This window comes from Trachypithecus francoisi, unplaced genomic scaffold (assembly GCF_009764315.1).
Source record: "Trachypithecus francoisi isolate TF-2019V2 unplaced genomic scaffold, Tfra_2.0 Lachesis_group2, whole genome shotgun sequence".
NCBI classification, from domain to species: Eukaryota; Metazoa; Chordata; class Mammalia; order Primates; family Cercopithecidae; genus Trachypithecus; species Trachypithecus francoisi.
This window is the reverse complement of record NW_022681465.1, coordinates 24,941,331-24,963,190: the sequence shown is the minus strand read 5'-3', so window position 1 is coordinate 24,963,190 and position 21,860 is coordinate 24,941,331. Positions and strand designations below refer to the sequence as shown.

Sequence of the window (21,860 nt, the reverse complement as noted above, 5' to 3'; positions counted from 1 at the left end):
TACATTGATCAGAAATATCTGAAAAATGGCGGGGGTGGGAGTGGGAGAAACCTATATTACAAAAACCCAAATATATAGTGAGAAAAATAAATTCTAGTATAACAGTCTTAATTGAGGAACACCTGTGTCCTCAAGCCTTCTGCAATAGTGACAAATACATTTATTTGGTACTAGCAAGGAAATACTGTTGACCTGAAGAGAAGATGGTGATCCCAGCACTTTGGGAGGCCAGCGTGGGTGGATCACAAGGTCAAGAGATAGAGACCATCCTGGCCAACATGGTGTGAAACCCCGTCTCTATTAAAAATACAAAAATTTCCTGAGCTTGGTGATGCATGACTGTAGTCCCAGCTACTCGGGAGGCTGAGGCAGGAGAATCGCTTGAACTTGGGAGGCAGAGGTTGCAGTGAGCCGAGATCACGCCATTGCACTCCAGCCTGGCAATAGAGTGAGAATCCATCTCAAAAAAAAACAAAAACAAAAAAAAAAACAAATCTGTATCCGTATGTTGTAATAGCATCTGCAGAAACTGAAATAGAAGATGACAATGCCGTCTGACTGTTTAGTAATGCCTCTCTTTTTCAAAGATCTCTCGTTCGCCATTTGGTATAAGTGTTTGTCTCTTGCTAGATAATTTTTACAAAATGTATTTTTTTCACTAAATGAAAGAACTTTTAGAGTCTTGTGCTGCCATTCTACTACCTCCTGGACCATGCTGTCTATACCCCATGACTAGGCTGCCTATACCTACTGACTGGCTATCAGCAACCCACATCTTACACTACTTCCATGTACCTGGTGCACACTCTAGCAAAACATTCTCCATTTTGTATTAGCAACAGTGTGATTTTTTAAAGGACTGGTAATGTCAAAAGTCTTTTAGAATAAGCCCGCTGTTTGAATATTGGCAGCAGTTGACTCAGAAAAGCTGTCTTCCACTGAAAAATGGAACTTTTAAAACAAAATTCGTTTGTAACTTGCATTCTTCCATCTTTCACTATCTTCTGTTAACATTGTGTAGATCAGTTGCATCTCCCAAATTAGATTGTAATCTTACTTTAGGAAGGACCATATTTCGTTTGTTTTTTCCTGTGACCCAATTATTTAACATGGGGCTGAGTGCATAAAACCTATTTTAGACCTACCCTTACTGTGTACTATACATTCATTACATAGAAACTAAAGAAATTACTCAGACATTCTAAAATTTCCAGTTAAATAAAACACATTTTTTGGTTTTTGAAATTTTGTCTATTTAATATTCTCTGATTTAGAAGTTTTGACAATATGGTGGAAGTTATGATTCTCTTCTGCCTCACAAAGCACATAGATGTTAGTAAATTATTTATCCTAGTTTCTATTCCAACCATTCATATTGGCTAGAGCCGTCGTTTTCTTAGACTTCTTTACTTTCCTTCAAATTATATCACCAGTGACATCAAAACAATTGACAAGATTGCTGCCCAGAAGTAGAGAAAACAGCAGAATCAAGGTACAAAACTAGGCAGCCTGCTAGGTTTTTCACCAGTTAAGTGATTGCTCCTACATCAGCTTTCAGTATGGATTCAAAAGAGTTTCTAGGCAAAATTCTACATTGCTATTTGGTAGGGCCCATTTGGATTACTGGTAAGTGGTCAAAACTTTGAATATGAAATAAACTGATGGCAAGAGTTCTTATGAATGAATAATTATGTTATTGATTGATTAGTCTGGGACATGGAAGAAACTGAGAGAGTAATACTTCAAGATCTTATGCAAATGTAAAATGAAGGGAACAACTACTACAAGCAAGCACGAAGGGAGTCCTCAGTGTCTGACAACATTCATTCTTTGAGGGAACCAAGCCTCCCATCTCCCTCAACCATGGTCAAAGGAGAGCGCTTATGACCCATTCTTGGCCTTGTCATGGTTACATGTCTCCTACATCCAGGAATATGCACATAAATCAAGCAAGGCTAATGAGAATACTGTTTGAGATTAGATAAATGTTGAGAGACAGCATCTCTCTTATCTTAGAAATACAGACTTGGAGCTTCTGTGGCCATGTTTCATGCCATTTGGAAAGGAGAACATAGACAGAGACACAAACATGCACAGGGGAGAGAGAGGTTATTTGAGTCAGAACCTCTCAATTTGGTTATGTCTGCAGATAGATCTACTCTGACATCCCAGTTACATGTGCCAATAAATTACCACTTGGGACTTATTATGTGAGTTTGAGCTGAGTGTTACTTGCAACTGAAAGAGCTTTGGTCAATACATAGTCTGAATCATGCAGAGTAGCTATGTTTAGTGTCCGTGGAAGACTGCTGAAATGGCCTCCAAAGTTCTTGGGTTAGAGAGCACTGGATGTATCAAGATGTGTGTCTTCCTTTACTCCTTTGCTCCTAAAGCCCCAGAGCCTATCAAATTGATGTACGGTCACTTGAGTTAGGTTATTTCTTACCAACTTGCTTTTCTCTATTCACAGTGAGTCTTCCCTCTTATGTAATGGCCTCATATTAACTGTCAGGTATTAAAATGTACAGATCTTATATTCATTCCCTCCTCTAAGAATTTATAGCTGATGTTGCATTTTTATGTGGGATGTTTATAAATATTTTAAGAAGTATGTTGGGTTGCACAGACTGGCATCCAAACAACAAAAGTAAAATACATTTTTGTTTTGTAGTATTGCAAATTGATTTTAATAGCTTGACTTTCTTTAGCAAGAACATATTAAAACATTCTGAGCCTCTTGATTGCCTGTATGAATAACTAAAACTTTTATTGCAGTTTAAGAGGCCTTACCATGACCATATGGCTATTTAATGTTTTATTGTATATATGGGTGAAATAAACTCTTGAGAAATCTCTCATTGGGCTGGGAACTCCTTAAGATCTCCTTGTAAACATTTTTTCATCTCATAAAAACTGAAGGCATTTATAAATGGTGATTGCTTTCTTTAAATGAGGTACTCTAGGGTCTGGCAAAATTGTATTTGCCAGAAAAAAGAAATGTGAAATATATGTATATGTTGCAACCAAGAAAAAGAACATAAAACGTTTGAAAAATTCTTTTGAGTATTCATTCCTTTTTTATTTTTAAAGATTGCATGCTTGTTGGTTACTGTTTTCATTAAAGAATGAATATTAAATAACTGGATGTTGTTCTTTATCATCTTGAAAGTTATGATTGGTTATCACCATTGACACGCACTTGGATTTCTCCTGAGGCCAACCTTTTCTTCCTCAGGAGAAGTAACTGAAAGGGGGGAACCCATTTCCCATTTGAAGCAGTCTCTTGGATATGCCTACAGAGTTTGGCTGTGAATTGCACATAAACTTCTTCATTTCTAAAACCATGTAAACTCTTGCTACTTCAAAGGTTCAGGACAGCTCAAATGGCAGAAACCATAGTAAGAATTCAGGTATTATAGTTATCAATTGTTTTGATAAATTTTGTTGGAGAGGAAGACATTAAAACCTTTATGTCAGCCCGGCGCGGTGGCTTAAGCCTGTAATCCCAGCACTTTGGGAGGCCGAGATGGGCGGATCACGAGGTCAGGAGATGGAGACCATCCTGGCTAACCCGGTGAAACCCTGTCTCTACTAAAAAAAATACAAAAAAAACTAGCCGGGCGAGGTGGCGGGCGTCTGTAGTCCCAGCTACAGGGGAGGCTGAGGCAGGAGAATGGTGGGAACCCGGGAGGCGGAGCTTGCAGTGAGCTGAGATCCGGCCACTGCACTCCAGCCTGGGCACAGAGCGAGACTCCGTCTCAAAAAACAAAACAAAACAAACAAACAAAAACCTTTATATCTACTATATAACTTTTAGAGCTCTGAAATGCTAGCTTATTGTGATTAAAGAAAAGTTTTGGAATATCCTGAACTAAACTGCCATTGTCCCAAACGTAGAGACCAAGTGGTGAACTAACTAGGATTCTTTCATGGCAAGCAACAGAAACTAACTCTGGATAGCTTAAGCAGAAAAAGGAAATGTAGTGGCTCATATAATTAGAAGTTCAAAGGGCAAACCAGCATAACTGAATCTAGGGGGTTAAATTATATCAAAAGTCCTCTTGCTTCGTAACTCAGCAATGTTTTTTTTTCCTCTGTTGGCCTCATTTTAATAAAGTAGTCTCCATATGGTATCAAAACTGTTCACTATTAGAAGCAGACTGTATCCTCTTTTGCTCTCATAATTTTGGAGAAAGATGGAATACCTGTTTCTTTATTTGTTTGAGCAAATATTTGGAGAGGCTTCTGACTGGGATGACTTGGGTCAGGTGAATATTCCTGACCCTATCACAATGGCCAGGGAATGGGATACTCTCATTGGTTAGGTTGGGTTTTGTGCTACATCTGTGTGAGAAGGACAAGTGAAGTGATTGACAGCTCCATTGGGGTTTAGACAGACTTCTATATAAGAAAGGAAGACAAAGAAGAAGGATAGGTTGAGATGAACTTGGGCATTAGTTGTGACAGTGATGACTTCTGATAGGAAAGTGGGGAAGATGCCGTGTAAGGAGTCTGACAAGTTGTGATCCATACTAGTTCTTGGCTCTGTCTTATGTTGGAAGCAGAGAGAAAGGACGTGCAGCTGAAAAAGAAAGAGAGGAAGGAGACACACACACACAAACTAAGGAATTAGGTTCTGCCAATTTCCTGATTCACCCAGGTAGTTATTGCTGTTTATATTTCTCTGCTACAATGAAGGGGGAGTTTCTTTCAGTTTATCTCTTTTATTTTGCCTTTTAGGTGGACAAAAAAATCGTAAGAACTGAGATAGGAGTTCTTCTTCGCCTCTCACATCCAAACATTGTAAGTGGTTTTTAACCTACTATTTGAAATGATTTCCAGAGCTAGAGAAAGGGACCTTTGTCCTTCACTGTCAATGCTGATAATGGAAAGGGGATTCTCCCACCACTGATAGCTACCATGTACTAGCTCTTGTCCTCATCTCATCACATTTCCAATCCTTTGGCTGAATAAGTTTTACAAGTAATACCTCTGAAAAAGTTCCAAAATAGATTAGCAATATACACCATCTTTATTTTCATGCATAAAAGGATAAAAATCAAAGAGTTTTGTTTTGCTCTAAAAACACTGGCTTTTTCCTTCTTTTGTGTGCCTATCTTATTAATTTTCCATTACTGAAAAAGCCTGTGAAGAAAATACATTGCTCTACAAAGGTATTTCAGCCTGCTTTGAGAGAGGATTGCTTCAAGAACAATGTGAAGATGCAAATAAATGATGTGCCTGAATGCAGAAAATAAAATGTCCTCAGAAGCTCTGCTTCAGGCTTTGTCCAGACAGCCTCTGAGGCAAAGACCTAGTAAAAAGCTTTCTTGAACTGATGAAGTGAAAAAGAACAAAATCATTTTCCAGGTCGTAAGTTGTTTTTATGAATTAAGCCATCTACTTCAAGAAAGCATTTTTGCACATTTCTCTGGGGAAGTTGTGACGTCCAAGGGGATGGCCTACAATGCTTAGGTTCAAGGCAAAGTGCTTAAAATTTAATATATGAGTTAGGGAAGCATTCAGCTATAAGTAGCAGAAAACTTGAATAAGATGATTTAAACAAATATTTTCCATATGTTGCAAGCAACAAAAATCAGGCAGTTTTCTGGCTCAGCTCCTCAGTGCTGCCATCCAGATACCATCCTTGGTTCTGCCATCCTCAGTGCGTTGACTTTCATCCTCACGCTTTTCCCTCCTGGGCTTAACATGGCTGTTCCACAATTTTTGCAAGTCATCATGTCTATATTCAAAATAGGAAAACGATGGAAGGATCTCAGCTGCCAATTCTCATGAGAAGAGTAAAAACTTTCTCAGAAACTGTGGCAGCAAAAGTCTCTTCAAATTTTATTGGCTGGAGCTAGTCACAAGATTACCCTTAACTGCATGGAGGCTGTGAAATTAGTGGCTGAGACCATTCATGATCTACAATTTGGGGCTAGACACCATCTCTGAACAAATCAGAGTTCTCTTCATATTAAAGTAGGGAGAAAAGGGTTTTGGGTAAGCAGTTAATAAAATCTCCCATACTCCATCACCACTTTTACATTATCTATCTCTTCTCTCCAAAGATAAGTCAATGTAGAATTTTCCTCAAGTGTAGGCTAGTCCTGGCTACTAGATTCTCGTATATATGGAGAAAAATATCTAAAACTGGATTATCTGAATGTGATGAAGACGGTGGTATGCTCAATCAACTCACTGTCACCACTGCTTTTCTGAGGATTCCTTCACCCACTGACACCTTTTTAGATATTGATATATCCTTTACATATAGGCAGATTTTAAGCTGGTCCTACCCTGCCTCAGACCCCTAATTTTAAGTTCCTAATTCCCAGAAGAAATAGGCATTTTGTACTTCCAGCCACCATGATGCCTCAAATGGTTTAGGAAGTTGTGTTGTTTTTGTTTTTGATTTTTGAACAATTCAGAAATTGGGATGTTTCAGAAAAGTTAGAAATTGTTTCCAAGGCAGATATTTTTCAAACGCCAAAAGGAAAAATGTAAGCATTTTATAGGAACTTTGAAAAAAATGAGGTAACTGATGAAATCAATAACCCAGAAAGAGAGTGAGAAATAGCTAGCTGATACAAGAATGAGGAAACTTTATTAAGAGTGATCCAACGTATTACTACTGCAGAATGTTGTTTTAGCCACAGTGTTAGCTATTTCCAGGAAAGATGGAATAAGAAATTTGTGATATTCTTTTTTTATATCTTTCCGTAGATAAAACTTAAAGAGATATTTGAAACCCCTACAGAAATCAGTCTGGTCCTAGAACTCGTCACAGGAGGAGAACTGTTTGATAGGTGAGTTGGTTCTGGAAATATAACCACAGAAAGATTTGCTTTTGGCCACCAAAAAGTAATCTAAAGGACATTTCTCCTGAAACTTTTTATAATGGCAGATTATACTTGTTGATAAATTCTACTAAAAAAGTCTTAAGAAGAACGTTGAAGGAAGGTGGGTAGTGGTAAGATGCAGGTACATGAAAACTTGAGATATTTAGTGAGTAAAAAGGGGAACACTATAATATCTACTTACCTTTGCAAAGAGTTATCTCCTCAATAAAAAGATAGAATGTCTAAAATCAAATTTGGCCAGGCACGGTGGCTCAAGCCTGTAATCCCAGCACTTTGGGAGGCCGAGACGGGCGGATCACGAGGTCAGGAGATCGAGACCATCCTGGCTAACACGGTGAAACCCCGTCTCTACTAAAAAAATACAAAAAACTAGCCGGGCGAGGTGGCGGGCGCCTGTAGTCGCAGCTACTCGGGAGACTGAGGCAGGAGAATGGCGTGAACCTGGGAGGCGGAGCTTGTAGTGAGCCGAGATTGCGCCACTGCACTCCAGCCAGGGCGACAGAGCGAGACTCCGTCTCAAAAAAAAAAAAAAAAGAAAGAAAAAATAATCAAATTTAAACTAAATAGTAAGATTTATAAGACTATCTTAAGAAAATATTTGATGAAAATTATAGAAAATTAAACATGTACTCTAAGTGTCCCCTGGTTATGATCCAAAAGCTCATAAAACTCAATAATCTTCAAATGATTATTTTTAAGCTTACTTTCTTTAGAAGTCTGTGTAAAGAGTTCCACGTTGCAAACTAAACATGCTCTGTTATAACCAAGTATTGCCAACTTTGGTTTCCTGTTCATATGTTCATCTTTCAAAGCAGAGGAGTGAGACTGGAGAGGGATGGGAGTGTGCTGGAAATCTGGCAGAGCATAATATATGCAAACTATTTGTACGAGACACACAAACTTTATGTTTCCATAGTTGTTCCAGCTTACCCACCCTCTTAGGAGAATTCTGTATCTGTCCTGATGGGCTCTTGAGAGGCTTTTGCTGTGTTCATCAGATAATCAAAAAAGAATGGAATTTAAAGAAGACAAAGAGACTAAGTAGGCATATATTAGAAATGGTAAGAAGCCATGCATGAATGGAAAAGTTTTGTTTAAAAAATGAGGCAAGAGACAGGTAGAATGTAATTTAGGGGGAAGACAGAAGAGACTGAGGGAACCACTGATGTAGCCTGAGTGCCTGGATCACAGCAAATGCCCCATAAATATTTGCTGAATGAATGAATGAACAACTGCTGCAATGAATGGGCTCTGAGGAGAAAGATAGCTAAAGGGGATTACTTTTGAATGTGTTGGGAGAGGAACACTCCTTCAATTTTGCCAGGGTCTGAATGTGTGCCCCCCAAATTCATTTGCCAAAAGCCTGATCCCTAAGATAATGGTATTAGGAGATGGGATCTTTGGGAGGTTATTAGGTCATAAAGGTGGAGCCCTCCAGAATGAGATCAGTGCCCTTATAAAAGAGGCCCTAGAGAGCTGCCATCCCCCTTTTACTATGTAAGGACACAGCAAGAAGGTGCCCTATGAGGAAGTGGGCCCTCACCAGACACAAAATCTCCTGGTGGTTTGATCTTTGACTATCCAGCCTCCAGACCTGTGAGAAATAAATGTTTGATATGTGTAAGATACACGGGTTATATTATTTTTAAATAGCAGCTCAAATGGACTAAGACACCTTCCTTCCCACACCTACTCCACCCAGTTAAATTTGCTGCCTCTTCAAGAGCTTTCAAGAGTATTCATAATGTTTTTCAAAGGTTCTGTCTCTTTTCGACATTACCCAGTGAAAATTTGGATCTTTAGGTGAGAAGGAGCAAAAGGCCTAGCTTCATTGCAACTATATATGTATGTGTAACAGATATACATCTGAATTTTGTTCATATATATGTTGAAACTTCCTTAGAGCAGGTTCAACATAATTAACATTTTGACTGTTTTCACATTTTAAGAATAATAAGTCAGCTGAAGGAAGTGAGCATCAGTAGCCTAAAGTCATACAGTTCTAGCGGCAGTTGTTTTTTTGAAAGACTCACAGTTGTGAATCCTGACTCTACAACTGAAAGATAACTAACTAGCCTAGAATAATTTACTTAACTTCTCTGAACCTCAGAACAAATTTGAAGTGGCTTTATGTTGCTAAGAAAGCTTAGATGGCTCTGATCCGCTATGAAGACACTCTTGTTCACATATTTCCATGTCCTCAAGCAAGACTCTCCTGGACTAGCTAATTTGTGTTTTGCCACAATATGCCTATAATGGCTCCTTTTTCAATACCTCTTTAGCTGACTCTTTTTCATGGATGTATTCCTTCTTTAGGTACATTAATAGAATCAGTTTATAGTCAGATCCTGCTGGCTTTGGAGCTATGAACTCTCTCTAAGGAGGCCTTGCATATTTCTGTGCTAATTATGGTCTATGAGAGAACTCTCATGTTTTTAAATTATAAATAATTGCAGGACAGGAATGCCACATTGAAGCAATAATTTACTAATAGTATTTGCTATTTACTTACCTACCTCTATTGGTTTGAGTTAATTGGGAATCAAGGGTTTCTCCTTCTCTTCTTCCCAACCTTTCTTCCATGAAAGAATTTGGGATGAAATTTAATTCAGCTATAGCTAAAAATGAAAAAACTAAATGCTATTGATAAATTTCATTTGGAGAGATAAATGGATGAAATATTGATATTTAACAGAAAACATCTGAGGAATGGCAGCCAGCCAGTAAAGCACTCAACTCTTAGTGGTTTTAAAAGATAGACTCTTTTCCTTTGTGTGGTGTGGTCCACAACATTGACCTAGCTGATATGAACTTGGGTCTCTCCATTAAGTTACTTAATTCTGCAGTTATCTTTAAATTGTATCAAGCTGAAAAAACATTCTGCATTATTATCCAATGTATTGATTTCCTTCTTGAAAGTTAAAAAGTAATATGGACTGTATTTTGTACTTAGGTCAAAACAAATTTATTTAATTGTGATGATAAGAATTCATTCCTGGTCTAATGATGACTCTAATAGTATGTAATGAATGAACTAGGGAAGTAATTGCTGAAGAGATAATCATATGAGTCAATTATACTCAAAAAGGTTGTATTTAATTAGCAAAAAATCTATTCTATAATGCTTATAAAAATTAAACATAGTCAAAATCCAAGTAAAATCTGCTATTTTATGTAGAATTTAAATAGTAAATTACATAGGACAATTTATTAGAAATTTTGGAATAAAATCCATGATTTGTTGTGCCCAAGAAAAATCTAAAACATAAATAAATTTGCACAATTATGACATCATGAGAAGAAGAAAGCTCCCATGAAGTTTCTGTTTAATTGTTCTCAGTTTGGTCTCAACTCTTAAAACCTCAACATCATTTTCATTGAATTATTGAAATGGACAATGAAATTATTGAAATTTCATTGAGTTTTGCTTTAAGAGCAAATTTCAAAGTTTTTTTCCTCAAAAATGATTGTATTTTAAGACAACAAATTTAGCAATATCCTTACAGTCTTCTAATTAAATCCAAAGTATTTTTCTTGATTTTTGTCAGATAACTCCAGTATCTAAGTATAGTTTTGAATTTTTTAAAATTGTCATGGGTTTTTTTCCGTTTTCTTTTTCTTTTCTGTTTTATCCATTTTTCCTAAAGAATTTTATTTTTATTTAACTTTTAAGTTGAGGGGTACATGTGCAGGTTTGTTACATAGGTAAATGTGTGTCGCGGGGATTTGTTGTACAGATTGTTTCATCACCCAAGTATTAAACCTAGTATCCACTAATCCATTAGTTACTGTTTCCTGATCCCCTCCATCCTCCCAATTTCCACCCTTCAAAAGGCCCCAGTGTGTGTTGTTCCTCTCTGTGTGTCCATGTCTTCTCATCATTTAGCTTCCACTTGTAAGAGAGAACATGTGGTATTTGGTTTTCTGTTCTTGTATTAGTTTCCTAAGGATAATGGCCTCCAGTTCCTTCCACGTCCCTGCAAAGGACATGATCCATTTCTTTTTGTGTTTTTGCTTGCCTGATTAGGCTTGTTTCAATGTCAAATATTATGTATAAAAGGTTTTAGAATTTGAGGCCTGGAATGCTGTTACCTTCCAAAAAAGCAGATTTTATTTTGTTGTGGCAGGCATTTAAGGTTAAGAAACAGATCATTTTACTATAATCGGATATTAGGGTAATTCAAAGCTGGGCTTCCTAAAGGCTGATGTATTTCTTGTCAGGTCTTATTCACAAGGCTTTGCTCTTTGAAGGTTTCAACTTTAAGCCAGGGCATTATACCAGGGCTCTTCTTACTTGGCAGACCCTGAATGCTAACTTCTGTACCCTTAGCTCTGCGTAATGGCCAGAAAGTTTATTCAGCTTCTCAGCCTGTCAGCTGCTGTGTTGGAATAAGTGAATGCCTTTAGAAGGAAAGCAGAGGCATCAGATGGCAGCTTTGCTTTGCTGGGTTTTTCTTCTCTTCTGGCTCTTGGTTCCTAAATCCTTCTCTTCCATAGTGTATTAGTCAGGAATCTGTATAGGGACAGAACTAATAGGATACATGTGTATATGTAGGGGAGTTTATTAGGAGAATTGACTCACACTGAAGTTCCACAATAGGCCATCTGCAAGCTGAGGAGCCAGGAAGCCAGTCTGAGTCCTCAGACCTCAAAAGTAGGGAAGCCGATAGTGCAGCCTTCAGTCTGTGTCCAAAGACCCAAGAGCACCTGGCAAATCACTAGTGTAAGTCCAAGAGTCCAAAAGCTGAAGAGCTTGGAGTCTAATGTTCAAGGGCAGGAAGCATCTAGCACAGGAGAAAGATGGAGACCAGAAGACTTAGCCAGTCTAGTCTTTCCATGTTCTTCTGCCTGCTTTTATCCTAGCCATGCTAGCAGCTGATTGAGAGTGGGTCTGCATCTCCCAGTTCACTGTTAATCTCCTTTGGCAACACCCTCACAGACACACTCAGGAATAATACTTTCCATCGTTCAGTCCAACCAAGTTGACACTCAATATTAACCATCACACTTGATAACTCTGATTTGTTCAAATATATTTTTTTAAAGTTATTATATTTGTTTTTATTTTTCTTGCCTGGAGCCTTGTCTGACCCACCATTGCTGACAGTAAAAATTCACATATGGTTTTAAATTTTGTTCACAGACACTAATGTATTTTCCTCATTTAAAAAGTCAGCCTATTTGAGCAAGCAGGATGAAAAGCAGTATCCTCACTATGCAAATATGAAAACAGAATTAGTAAAGGTTAATGATCTTCCCCGTCCAGGCAACCAGACTGTCTTCTGATCCAACCCTTTCCTTCTTGTATGGCCTCACTTTCTTTCTTATTAAGTCCAGTTTGTCTCTTGCACATCATTTCCAAGAAAATAAATATCTATTTATACATGGAAAATCCATGATGTATTGACTGGTCCTATGCAAACCTATGTATCTATGTAACCCACTCAATAACTCTCTCTTCACCTCTTTTGAGACATTATTATCCATATTTTTTCCATAGCATAAACTTAAAAAGTTATTAATAAGTCATAAATTCGACCTCACCTCCAGTCCTACTATATGAGTCCTAATAGTAATCTGTACTTCAGCATTTCTGGATCTCTCATTCTTGGTGGAAACAAATTGAATTTTCAGGGCATTGCTATTAGATAACGGTTTGAGAAATAGAACTGAGGCTGTTTCTTGTCCCAGTCTTTCTAGGGTTGTACCATGGTTGGTATTAGGATTTAACAAACTTAGGAAACGTCTGCATTTGTGAAGACCGTTGTGTCAGAAATTAGTCACCAATGTAATTATCTAATGAGTGATTCTATAAAATGTGATTGTTCAGAAAGGATAATTAGTGAATATAGTGAGGAACATTTTTGAGATCCTATTGGGTTGCTGGCAGAGTGTGCAGGGCAATTTACTAACACGATACTATTTAATCATAGCAACACATATATAAAGTAGACTTTGGTATATACATTTTACAGACAAGATAACTGAGGATCAGAGAGGTCTGTTAACTTCTGTTAGGTCATCCAGCTTATATATGATCTAATAATAATTAAATAAGATTGGACTCAAGTATGTAACATTCCAAAGTATATAATTTTTCTACCATGTCATGCTGCTGCAAATGCCGGAACTCTTAGGCTTAAAAATAAAACTTCAGCTTAGTAATCTAACGTTTGTCCTACTTGAGTGTTGACTTAACCTGAACTTTAATTTGTATATAGTTGTTTTTCAATCATGGATATTTTAAATACATCTCTTTATGTGACTTTATCTGGCTATATGTAAAGAAAACTTATACTTTGATTTGGACTAGACTTACAGTTTACTTTTCCTAGAAGCCTGGCCATAAAATGAAAGATAGAGGTGAGGTAGTAGAACACACAGGATAAATGGAAATTTATTATTTTAAGCTATAGGTCTAGGAACACATTGATTTGCTGATGGGAAGGAGCTCATAAGAAAGAGAAGCAGGAGAGATTTGTGTGAGAGGGACCTAAATTTGGAACAGCATTCTAGAAAAGGCATGAAGGGAATGAGATCTAGAGTCAGATAAAGGGATTTGTTTTTCAGAAAAAAACTCTTCTTCCTCTGAAGCAGAAAGAAAGAGACAAAGGGTCAAATGAGCTAGGTTAATCAAAGCAATTTTGAAAAAGAAAGACTTTTGGAATCAGTTGGAAGACACTGTTGAGACTGAGATGTAATTGTACCTTACTTCTAAACTAATAAATTAGCCTATTATTCTTTTATGGATGCTGGAAAGCACATGATTCTTGGATCAGAGACAAAGGGCCTTATTACTCATGGCACAGCAAACATTATGGGCATTAGCATGTCTGTCAGTTCACCTTGCCCTTTGAGTTCCATGGAGGCAGTACAGTGGGGCCAGATAGATGCCTACACCTGGAATTAGATGTATTACAAGAGGGGAGATAATTTTTTTTTTTTCTTTTTTGAGACAGAGTCTCACTCTGTCACCAGGCTGGAGTGCAGTGGTGTGATCTTGGCTCACTGCATCCTCCCCGTCCCGGGGTCAAGTGATTCTTCTCCCTCAGCCTCTCAAGTAGCTGGGAGTACAGGTACCCCCCCACCACGCCCAGCTAATTTTTGTGTGTGTGTATTTTTAGTAGAGACAAGATTTCACCATGTTCGCCAGGATAGTCTGGATCTCTTGACCTCGTGATCTGCCCGCCTCAACCTCCCAAAGTGCTGGGATTACAGGCATGAGCCACTGTGCCCAGCCAAGGGGAGATAATTTAAATGTCATCAACTGGGGAATGAACAACCATTCAACCATGAAAAGGCATGTTCCTTTGATACACACCTTAACATGGATGAACTTTAAAAAGTTTATGCTAAGAGAATAAAGCCAGACATGAAAGACTATATATACTATGACTCTATGACTTTATAAGGAACTTCAAGAAGGGGAAAATATATAGACAGAAGCAAAGCAGTGGTTTCCTAGGGCTGGAAATAGAAGTGTGGTGGGGTATAAGACATTTAGTTAGTTCAGTCTTAATAGCCTCTATTTTTCCAGTATTGTTGAAGAAGGGAAATTGATCTCCTAATACTAACTGGTAAAGAATGGAATAGGGCACTTGAAGAAGGAACTGGTGAAGATTTTTAGAGAGATTGTGAGAACAGACGAGGGCAAGAATAAGGGCTTTTGAGGAGCACTGAAGGTCTGCCAATGCTGAAGGCTATGCATATTTGGAGACTCTGGTCTGCAGTATTATATATTACTGGCTTACCCCTCCATATCATTCCTGGAGTTTTGGACAGAACTTCTTTTCCTCTTGGCTTTCATACAGCTTTTCAGCCATCTCCCTCTTGATCTCTTTCCTGAGTTCCTCTTCCCCTCCCCACCTCTTAAGTTCCCTTTAAACTTCTCCTACATTCTTGGTAGATGAATTTGACACTCGCTTGTGGTTTGAGCCACACTGGTGGCTACAGTCTCAGCAGAGATGAAAACTGTATTTTCAGCAGTCTACTAGGCTTCTCACTAAGTCCCATTAGCACCTCTAAATCAAATGAACTCAGCATCCCTCTCTCAGTCTCACTCCCCTTCCCTGTGAACTGATTCACCAACTAAACTAATCTACATGAATTTCTCCCTTTTGCTTTAGATTCTCCTTCTCTCTTCCCTATAATTCTTCCTCTGAGCAGCTTTGAAATCTGTTCCCTTTTCCCTTTCCCAGTGCTTCTGCCCTGTTGCGCCTTTGCATTATTTCCCATTGCAGTAGATTCCTAGAGAGTATTACTTTCACTCCTTTTCATCCATCTGTGTTTAAGCATAGATTTGATCAGGTCAGCCCAGAAAGCTACTCACTACTTTCACTTAAAGTCAATACTTTTAAACTTGACAAAAAAGCCCACTTACAATCTGGCCCCACCTTACCATGCTGGCTTTACCACCCACTTTGTTCTCTTCCCACCAATGTATTAACCACTGTGTATTGTCTCCATCCTCAAGGAGCTCATAGTCTAAAGAGAGAAAGTAAAAATGTGACATGGACTCTAATATTTTTTTAAGCATCACCTTCCAAGTAAAGCATATTAGGGATTATAATGACCACAACATCACAATTTTTTTAAAATGAGGGCTAGGAAATAAAAAGAAATAAAAATAAGAATCAGGACATAAAAGAGAGATCATCACATGTTTTGTGTTTGTTAGAGATTGGCCCCTTTTTCAGCTTTAAGTATTCATGTGGGGATGATAAGTGCTATAATTAGGGCATAAACACAGTGTGTAGAGCACAAAACAAGGGGGTCGTGTAAGTCAGAAATCACTTCAGGAAGGAGTAAAATCTTTTGAGCTGACTCTTATTTGAGAAATTGGAAATTAGCAGGCGGAGGCCAGAAGGAAGGGCCTATTGGGGCAAAATGATGTTCAAAAGCACAATCGTACACTGTTGGGTAAAATATGAGCATCTCAGTCTCGATTTTAAAAGTTAGGCTAGATAGAAAGCAAGCAGGGGCTAGATATTTATTGAGTGAATGATTAAATAAACAGTGTGCTCCTGAGCAATATATATATCTTTTCTTTCTTTCTTTTTTTTTTTTTTTTTTTGAGACGGAGTCTCACTCTGTTGCCCAGGCTGGAGTGCAGTGGCGTGATCGCGGCTCACTGCAACCTCCACCTCCCAAGTTCACTCCGTTCCCCTGCCTCAGCCTCCCGAGTAGCTGGGACTACAGGTACCCACCACCATGCATGACTAATGTTTTATTTTTTTTTAGTAGAGATGGAGTTTCATCGTGTTAGCCAGGATGGTCTTGATCTCATGATCTTGTGATCTGCCTGCCTTGGCCTCCCAAAATGCTGGAATTACAGGCGTGAGCCACCGCACCCGGCTACAATATATATATCTTTGAGTCAGGTCTTTTATCTATAGTGTGAGGGAAGTAGACTGGGAATTTCTTTCTTTTTTTTTTTTTTTTTTTTTGAGGCGGAGTCTCGCTCTGTCGCCCGGACTGGAGTGCCATGGCCAGATCTCAGCTCACTGCAAGCTCCACCTCCTGGGTTTACGCCATTCTTCTGCCTCAGCCTCCTGAGTAGCTGGGACTACAGGCGCCCGCCACCTCGCCCGGCTCGTTTTTGTATTTTTAGTAGAGATGGGGTTTCACCGTATTAGCCAGGATGGTCTCGATCTCCTGACCTCGTGATCCGCCCATCTCGGCCTCCCAAAGTGCTGGGATTACAGGCTTGAGCCACCCCGCCCGGCCGACTGGGAATTTCTTAGGCCCATTCCCAGATTTGCAATTTGATTTGATCTCCTCTTTCTCTTGTCAGCTCCCTGGCCAGCACTCACATTGATCCACAAATCCCTGACTTTCTTCTTAGTATTCAAATGTACCAGGTGCTAGTACTACCTTTGAAACTACATTTTTGAAAAGTATATGAACTTAACTTTCTTTCGCAGAAAAGTTCTTACAGAAAGCACCAAAACAGACAACAATGTCATCAATAAAATGAGAAGCTGTGATTGAAACTTACAAAGAAGTGGTAGATGTACGTAGAGTGCAGCAGTTTTCATTTTAATATTATTTTGTATGTAACAGCATAATGTTTACTAGCAGCCCTTAAGTCTTAGTTCCTGAACTTTATATTATTTGGGGCTTTTACTCTCTGTCATTTGATCCTTTAGTACACATTCTCATCAGACCTATATCTTTCTCACATAAACCTAGTCATCTACAGTTATTATGCAGCCATTTGAGAAAAAGCTGCGAGTGGTGGGCAGAGCAGCAGGGCTCCTAATCTATGTGCCAGGAAGTCTGGGGCCTCAGGATATGATCAGATTAGAGCTCTTCAGCTGCTGTGCGCGTGTTAACTGCCTGGATGGAGATGCGTTCAATTCAATTTGTGGCAATTAGTGTGACAGAAGCAAATGCACCAGAGTCATATATTACAGCAGCTCCATAGAGAGAAATAGGCATTGCCTGTATTTTTTCATCCTATAATTTTTAAATGATGGGAAGAAAAACACACCAACTGGGGAGAAAAGCGCGGGCACCAGTACAGTGAGCTGTGGAAGTAAAAGGCACAGTCATGGAATAAGAGAGGCTGTTGAAGCCAGAGGCTTTCAGTAGAGGAACTTGGGGAAATGCACCACCTTCGCGCTTCCTTCCCAGATCTCCAGATGTCTGCTACGCCCCCTGGTGGCTGAGGGACCTTTAGGAACTGGGGTCTCAGGGCAGCCTTTTGGGTCAGTGTCGTGGTTAGAATCCTAGAAGACATTTAGTTTTGAGCTCTGAGCCCTCTGGCCTAACCCACAATGGAAGGCTGGGAAACTGTGTGGCACAGAGGCAAACCACAGGACCCTGGGCCTGTGACAATTATCTTAAAGTGCTGGTAGCATCTTAACTGCTTATTATTTTTCAAATCATGAAACAGAAATTAGTTTACTAAATCAGAAGAGAAATACAGCAATAACTACATTTAAATATGAAAAAACAAAAATACCAGCCAAAATTATCCCTCTATTTTTACAGCTTTAAAACCCCTACAATGATTAAATATTTCGTTGCTTCTAAAACTCAGAGTCATGAGTGTATTTCATATAAAGATATAAACCCTTGACTGTCTATCCATGGTTCAATTTCATTGGCAAATTTTTTGAGATGCCAGCTAAATTGTATAAAGGAATTATTACGTGTTACTTCATGAAAGAAATACTCTATTTTAAGGAATTTAAATTACTTTGATTTTGTTTAAAATAAGTTTCTAAAAAGATTCATGTTATTCCAGCAATATCTAAAACTATGTAACTCTGAGTTTCTGCCTAAAGCCAGCAGTAATCTCTTCATTTATTGCATTGTCCTCTGGGAAGCATCCACACAGCTGTTCTTCCTCTGGAGCCGTGGCCAATGTACTTGTGAAGGGAATCACATCTGAGTCCAGTGCTTTTGTTCCCCATGGTAATGAACATAGGCAAAAGTATTGTCCAAATGTCCATAATCTGAAATTTTTCTGACATCCACTTTGCAATTGGTATTGGTTCCATAAATATTTACTGACTATGGGCAAGTCTTGCAGCTAGGCTCTATGGGTGATCCAAGCAACAATCTAGTGAGAAGGCTAATAATTTTACCACAGTGCCCTGCAGAAGGCTTTGGACAAACACATCTACTGATGTCATACAACTGAAATTGAGAGAAATAAATTGCAAGATTTCATTTTCCTTTGCTTGGTCACTAGCATCTTCACTTGTAATCACAGTTCTAAGTTGTAAACCTGCATTTATGACTCAAGTTCATTGCTATTGAACTTTTTAGTCAGCCATGGATAGCCTGAATGGCAGCTCAACTTATAAAATATTTAAAATGGAATGTCTGAGTTTCAGCAACCTAACCCTGTGACAATCTGGTTAAGGAATCATCTGGGAACAAAACTCCTTTTAGCAGAAGTTGCCTGGTATAGAAGCAGCCGAAGGGTGATGGTTGGCCAAGATACAGTGTGCAGAGTTCACACTGAAATGAGGTGGGGAGGCACTTGCATTTTGTCCCCTTGCCCCACATATCTACTCTACAGATGCCATTTCTCACTACAGAATTAATAAATCCCTTGGTGGTACAAACCCTACGTAACATACATTACATCTATGATAATGTTTTTTGTTTGTAACTTTCTTTACTCTACCATCTGTGGTCTCATCTGGGGCAAGGCCCAAATCTTATTCTGATTATATCCAGCAAGTACCTGGCTCACATTAGAAGTTAGGAATGTGGATGAATATCACCACCTTCTTCTTCCATACCTATCCCCACCCCAACTGCCATTCTCCCTGCATCTGAAAAATTTCTGTACACCGTTCAGGTGTGAGCGGAGATACAGCTATTTCTGGAATCCTTTCCTTACCCTACATGGCCTCCAGAATAGATTACCTGCATTTTCTCAGAGCTCTCAGGCCATTCTTTAATACTTCTATCACATCATGTAGCATACGGTGTTGAATGTTGTCTGTCTGCTTATACCAAGAGAAACCCCATGAGTGCAGAGACTATGTCCAGTTCACTACTGAGTGGTCAGCACATAACAGTCACTCCCTAATATTTATTGAATAAATAAATTAACAGATACATCTGTTGATATGCATCCTCTGATTAATTAAATGAATTATTTCACTCACTTAACATATATTGGGGAAAATTAGTAAAGTTTCCATTAACTGTTCTTCATATACCTACTGCTCCCCTCTCCCTCCACCTGAAGACAGCTCCCAAGAAAATTTACTCTTCCATCAAGCCAGGCCCTGGACATTCACTCAAGAACATATTCTGAAACGTAGGCACTATCTTAGTCCTTTTGGGCTGATATAACAAAATTTCTTGTAGTGAGTGGCTTATAAACAACAGAAATTTATTTCTCACAGTTCTGGATGCTGGAAAGTCCAAGATGAAAGTGTCAGCAGATTCGATGTCTGAAGAGGGGCTGCTTTTTGATTCATAGACGGCACTTTCTAGCTGTGTCCGCACATGGTGGAAGGGGCAAAGAAGCTTTCTAGGGTCTCTTTTATAAAGGCATTAATCCCATTCATGAAGCTTCCTCCTTCATGATAGAATCACCTCCCAAAGGCCCCACCTCCTAATACCATCACATTGGTGATTAGGTTTCAACGTATGAATTTGGGGGAGACATAAACATTTAGTTCATAGTAGGCACTTAACCCTAAGTTATAGCCAAATGAAAATACAGAAGATATTTAGGCTGAAACTTGAGACTACATAATAAACTAAAATATAGAGCGGAGATTCTAGTGGATGAAATACTGCCTTTCGGAAGAGTGGTGATGCCTCTAAGAACTGTGTCTTTAATAGACACCTAAGGGAGACAGCTCATGGTTGTGGAATTTGGCTCTCTTCAACCACAAGGGGTGCCATTTGCATGAGTAGTGCGCTCTGGAAAAGTACTGCAGAGCAGCTGTGGTAAAGCTCTAGCCTGGGTGAATGACTATGGGGAAAATCCACACTGTTGTAAGCCAGGAGATAATTGATTTTATTCCCTTCTGGAGATAATATAAGGGTGCAAAGAAATTTAGCAGCTATTCTTCTCCATCATCTTTGTAACAACTCCCCTCTTTTAACAAAACTGGAGAAAGCCAAGCTCCTGGAGCTGTAGGTACAGAGCACGGAGGAGACACTAATTACATTTGTGCTGGATGATACAGATACCACAAAACCCATGTTTTGAGTAAAATGCAGAGAATGATGTCATGGTAGCCAAAGTCCTGAACTTACTCTGTCACAATAGTACTTCTTTTCTGCTTCCCTCATACTTAATTTCAAAATGTTCAGAAAGTATAGCCCCAGGAAGCATTTCAATTACATTTTTATAATTAGACCATTTAACCTAATCATGAGTTGGAAAATGTCATAGTTTTGTAAGTAAATATCATAAGAAAATGATATTCAAGAACCAATGAGTGGTCATTCCCTAAAAATTGTAATCTATTTTCTCTTTCCATTTGACCCGAGTGCTGGTAAAGTATCCCAAAAATAAAAAGATGATGAATTTGCCTTGCTTGCCAATGTTCTAATTAACTAAATAAGGAAAATAAGATAATTGAAATTTTTGCATCAATATATTTTTTCTGAATTTTAATAACTATAATCATTGAGGTATTTTAATATATTTTTTACTTTTGAAATATCTGTTTTGTTCTGCTGCTTCTCACCACCACCCCATCCCCTATTTTGGAAACATTTTATAGATTTTAAATTCAACTTTTAATACCAGCTACTTTGAGAACTTAAAACTTCTTGCCACAACATCTAAAGAAAACAGAAATCAAAGAAAAGTACTTTCTGAAAAAATGCTATTTGAGGTACTGTCTAAGAAAAGTTTCTATTTAAAATTACAAACATCGTTGAAACTGTCCTTTATGTTTTGAATTGACCATATTCAAACTTTGTGCCAGCTGAAATCATCTTATGCAAGGTGGTAATCTACAGTGCTATTAGAAATGTGTTTTCTCCTGAAATTCTGGAAAGTTAGACATAGCAACAAAGTAGTTTTTCAGTCTTCCAAAAGCTCCTCCTAAGACTAGACAGCAACTAGTTCTGAAAAATCAAAAACTCAATGACAATATCTACAGCAAAACCAGGTGACAGGGTATCCGCATGAAGCCTAACATACAAGTGAGTGAGGACCAGCTAATGACAACAGGAAGAGCCACATGGAATTATCACTTGTACACGAAGAAGCAAGGGAAGCAAGAAGACAAATGAGAGACCCCAAAGTAGGCAAACACTCAAGTCTCTCAAATCTTCAAGTTATTTGGAAGAAGGATAGGTCAATACAAAAAAAAGAAGCTGAAATTGGGAGAGATTTTTACCACCCAAAGTTCTGAAAAGTACAAGGGATGCACCTGCAGTAAGGTCTAAAAAGCTAATTCATTGTCAAAGCCTTGTGAACTCCTGAAACAAAAATCTGAAGTTTCTTGAGGAAAATGTTCTACACTTAGGAAAAACTGCTGGGAAGGGTATCCAAATTAA

General features: G+C 38.5%; 1 protein-coding gene across 1 annotated transcript in view; it reads left to right on the top strand.

Annotated features, from left to right (window-relative positions):
- CAMK4 (calcium/calmodulin dependent protein kinase IV) overlaps positions 1-21,860 on the top strand; it is a 273,748-nt gene that overhangs the window by 154,518 nt on the left and 97,370 nt on the right. Inside the window, exons 3-4 of the mRNA XM_033178946.1 lie at positions 4,741-4,803; positions 6,727-6,809. Coding sequence (XP_033034837.1) covers positions 4,741-4,803; positions 6,727-6,809 — 146 coding nt within the window. The remainder of the gene's footprint in view (positions 1-4,740; positions 4,804-6,726; positions 6,810-21,860) is intronic.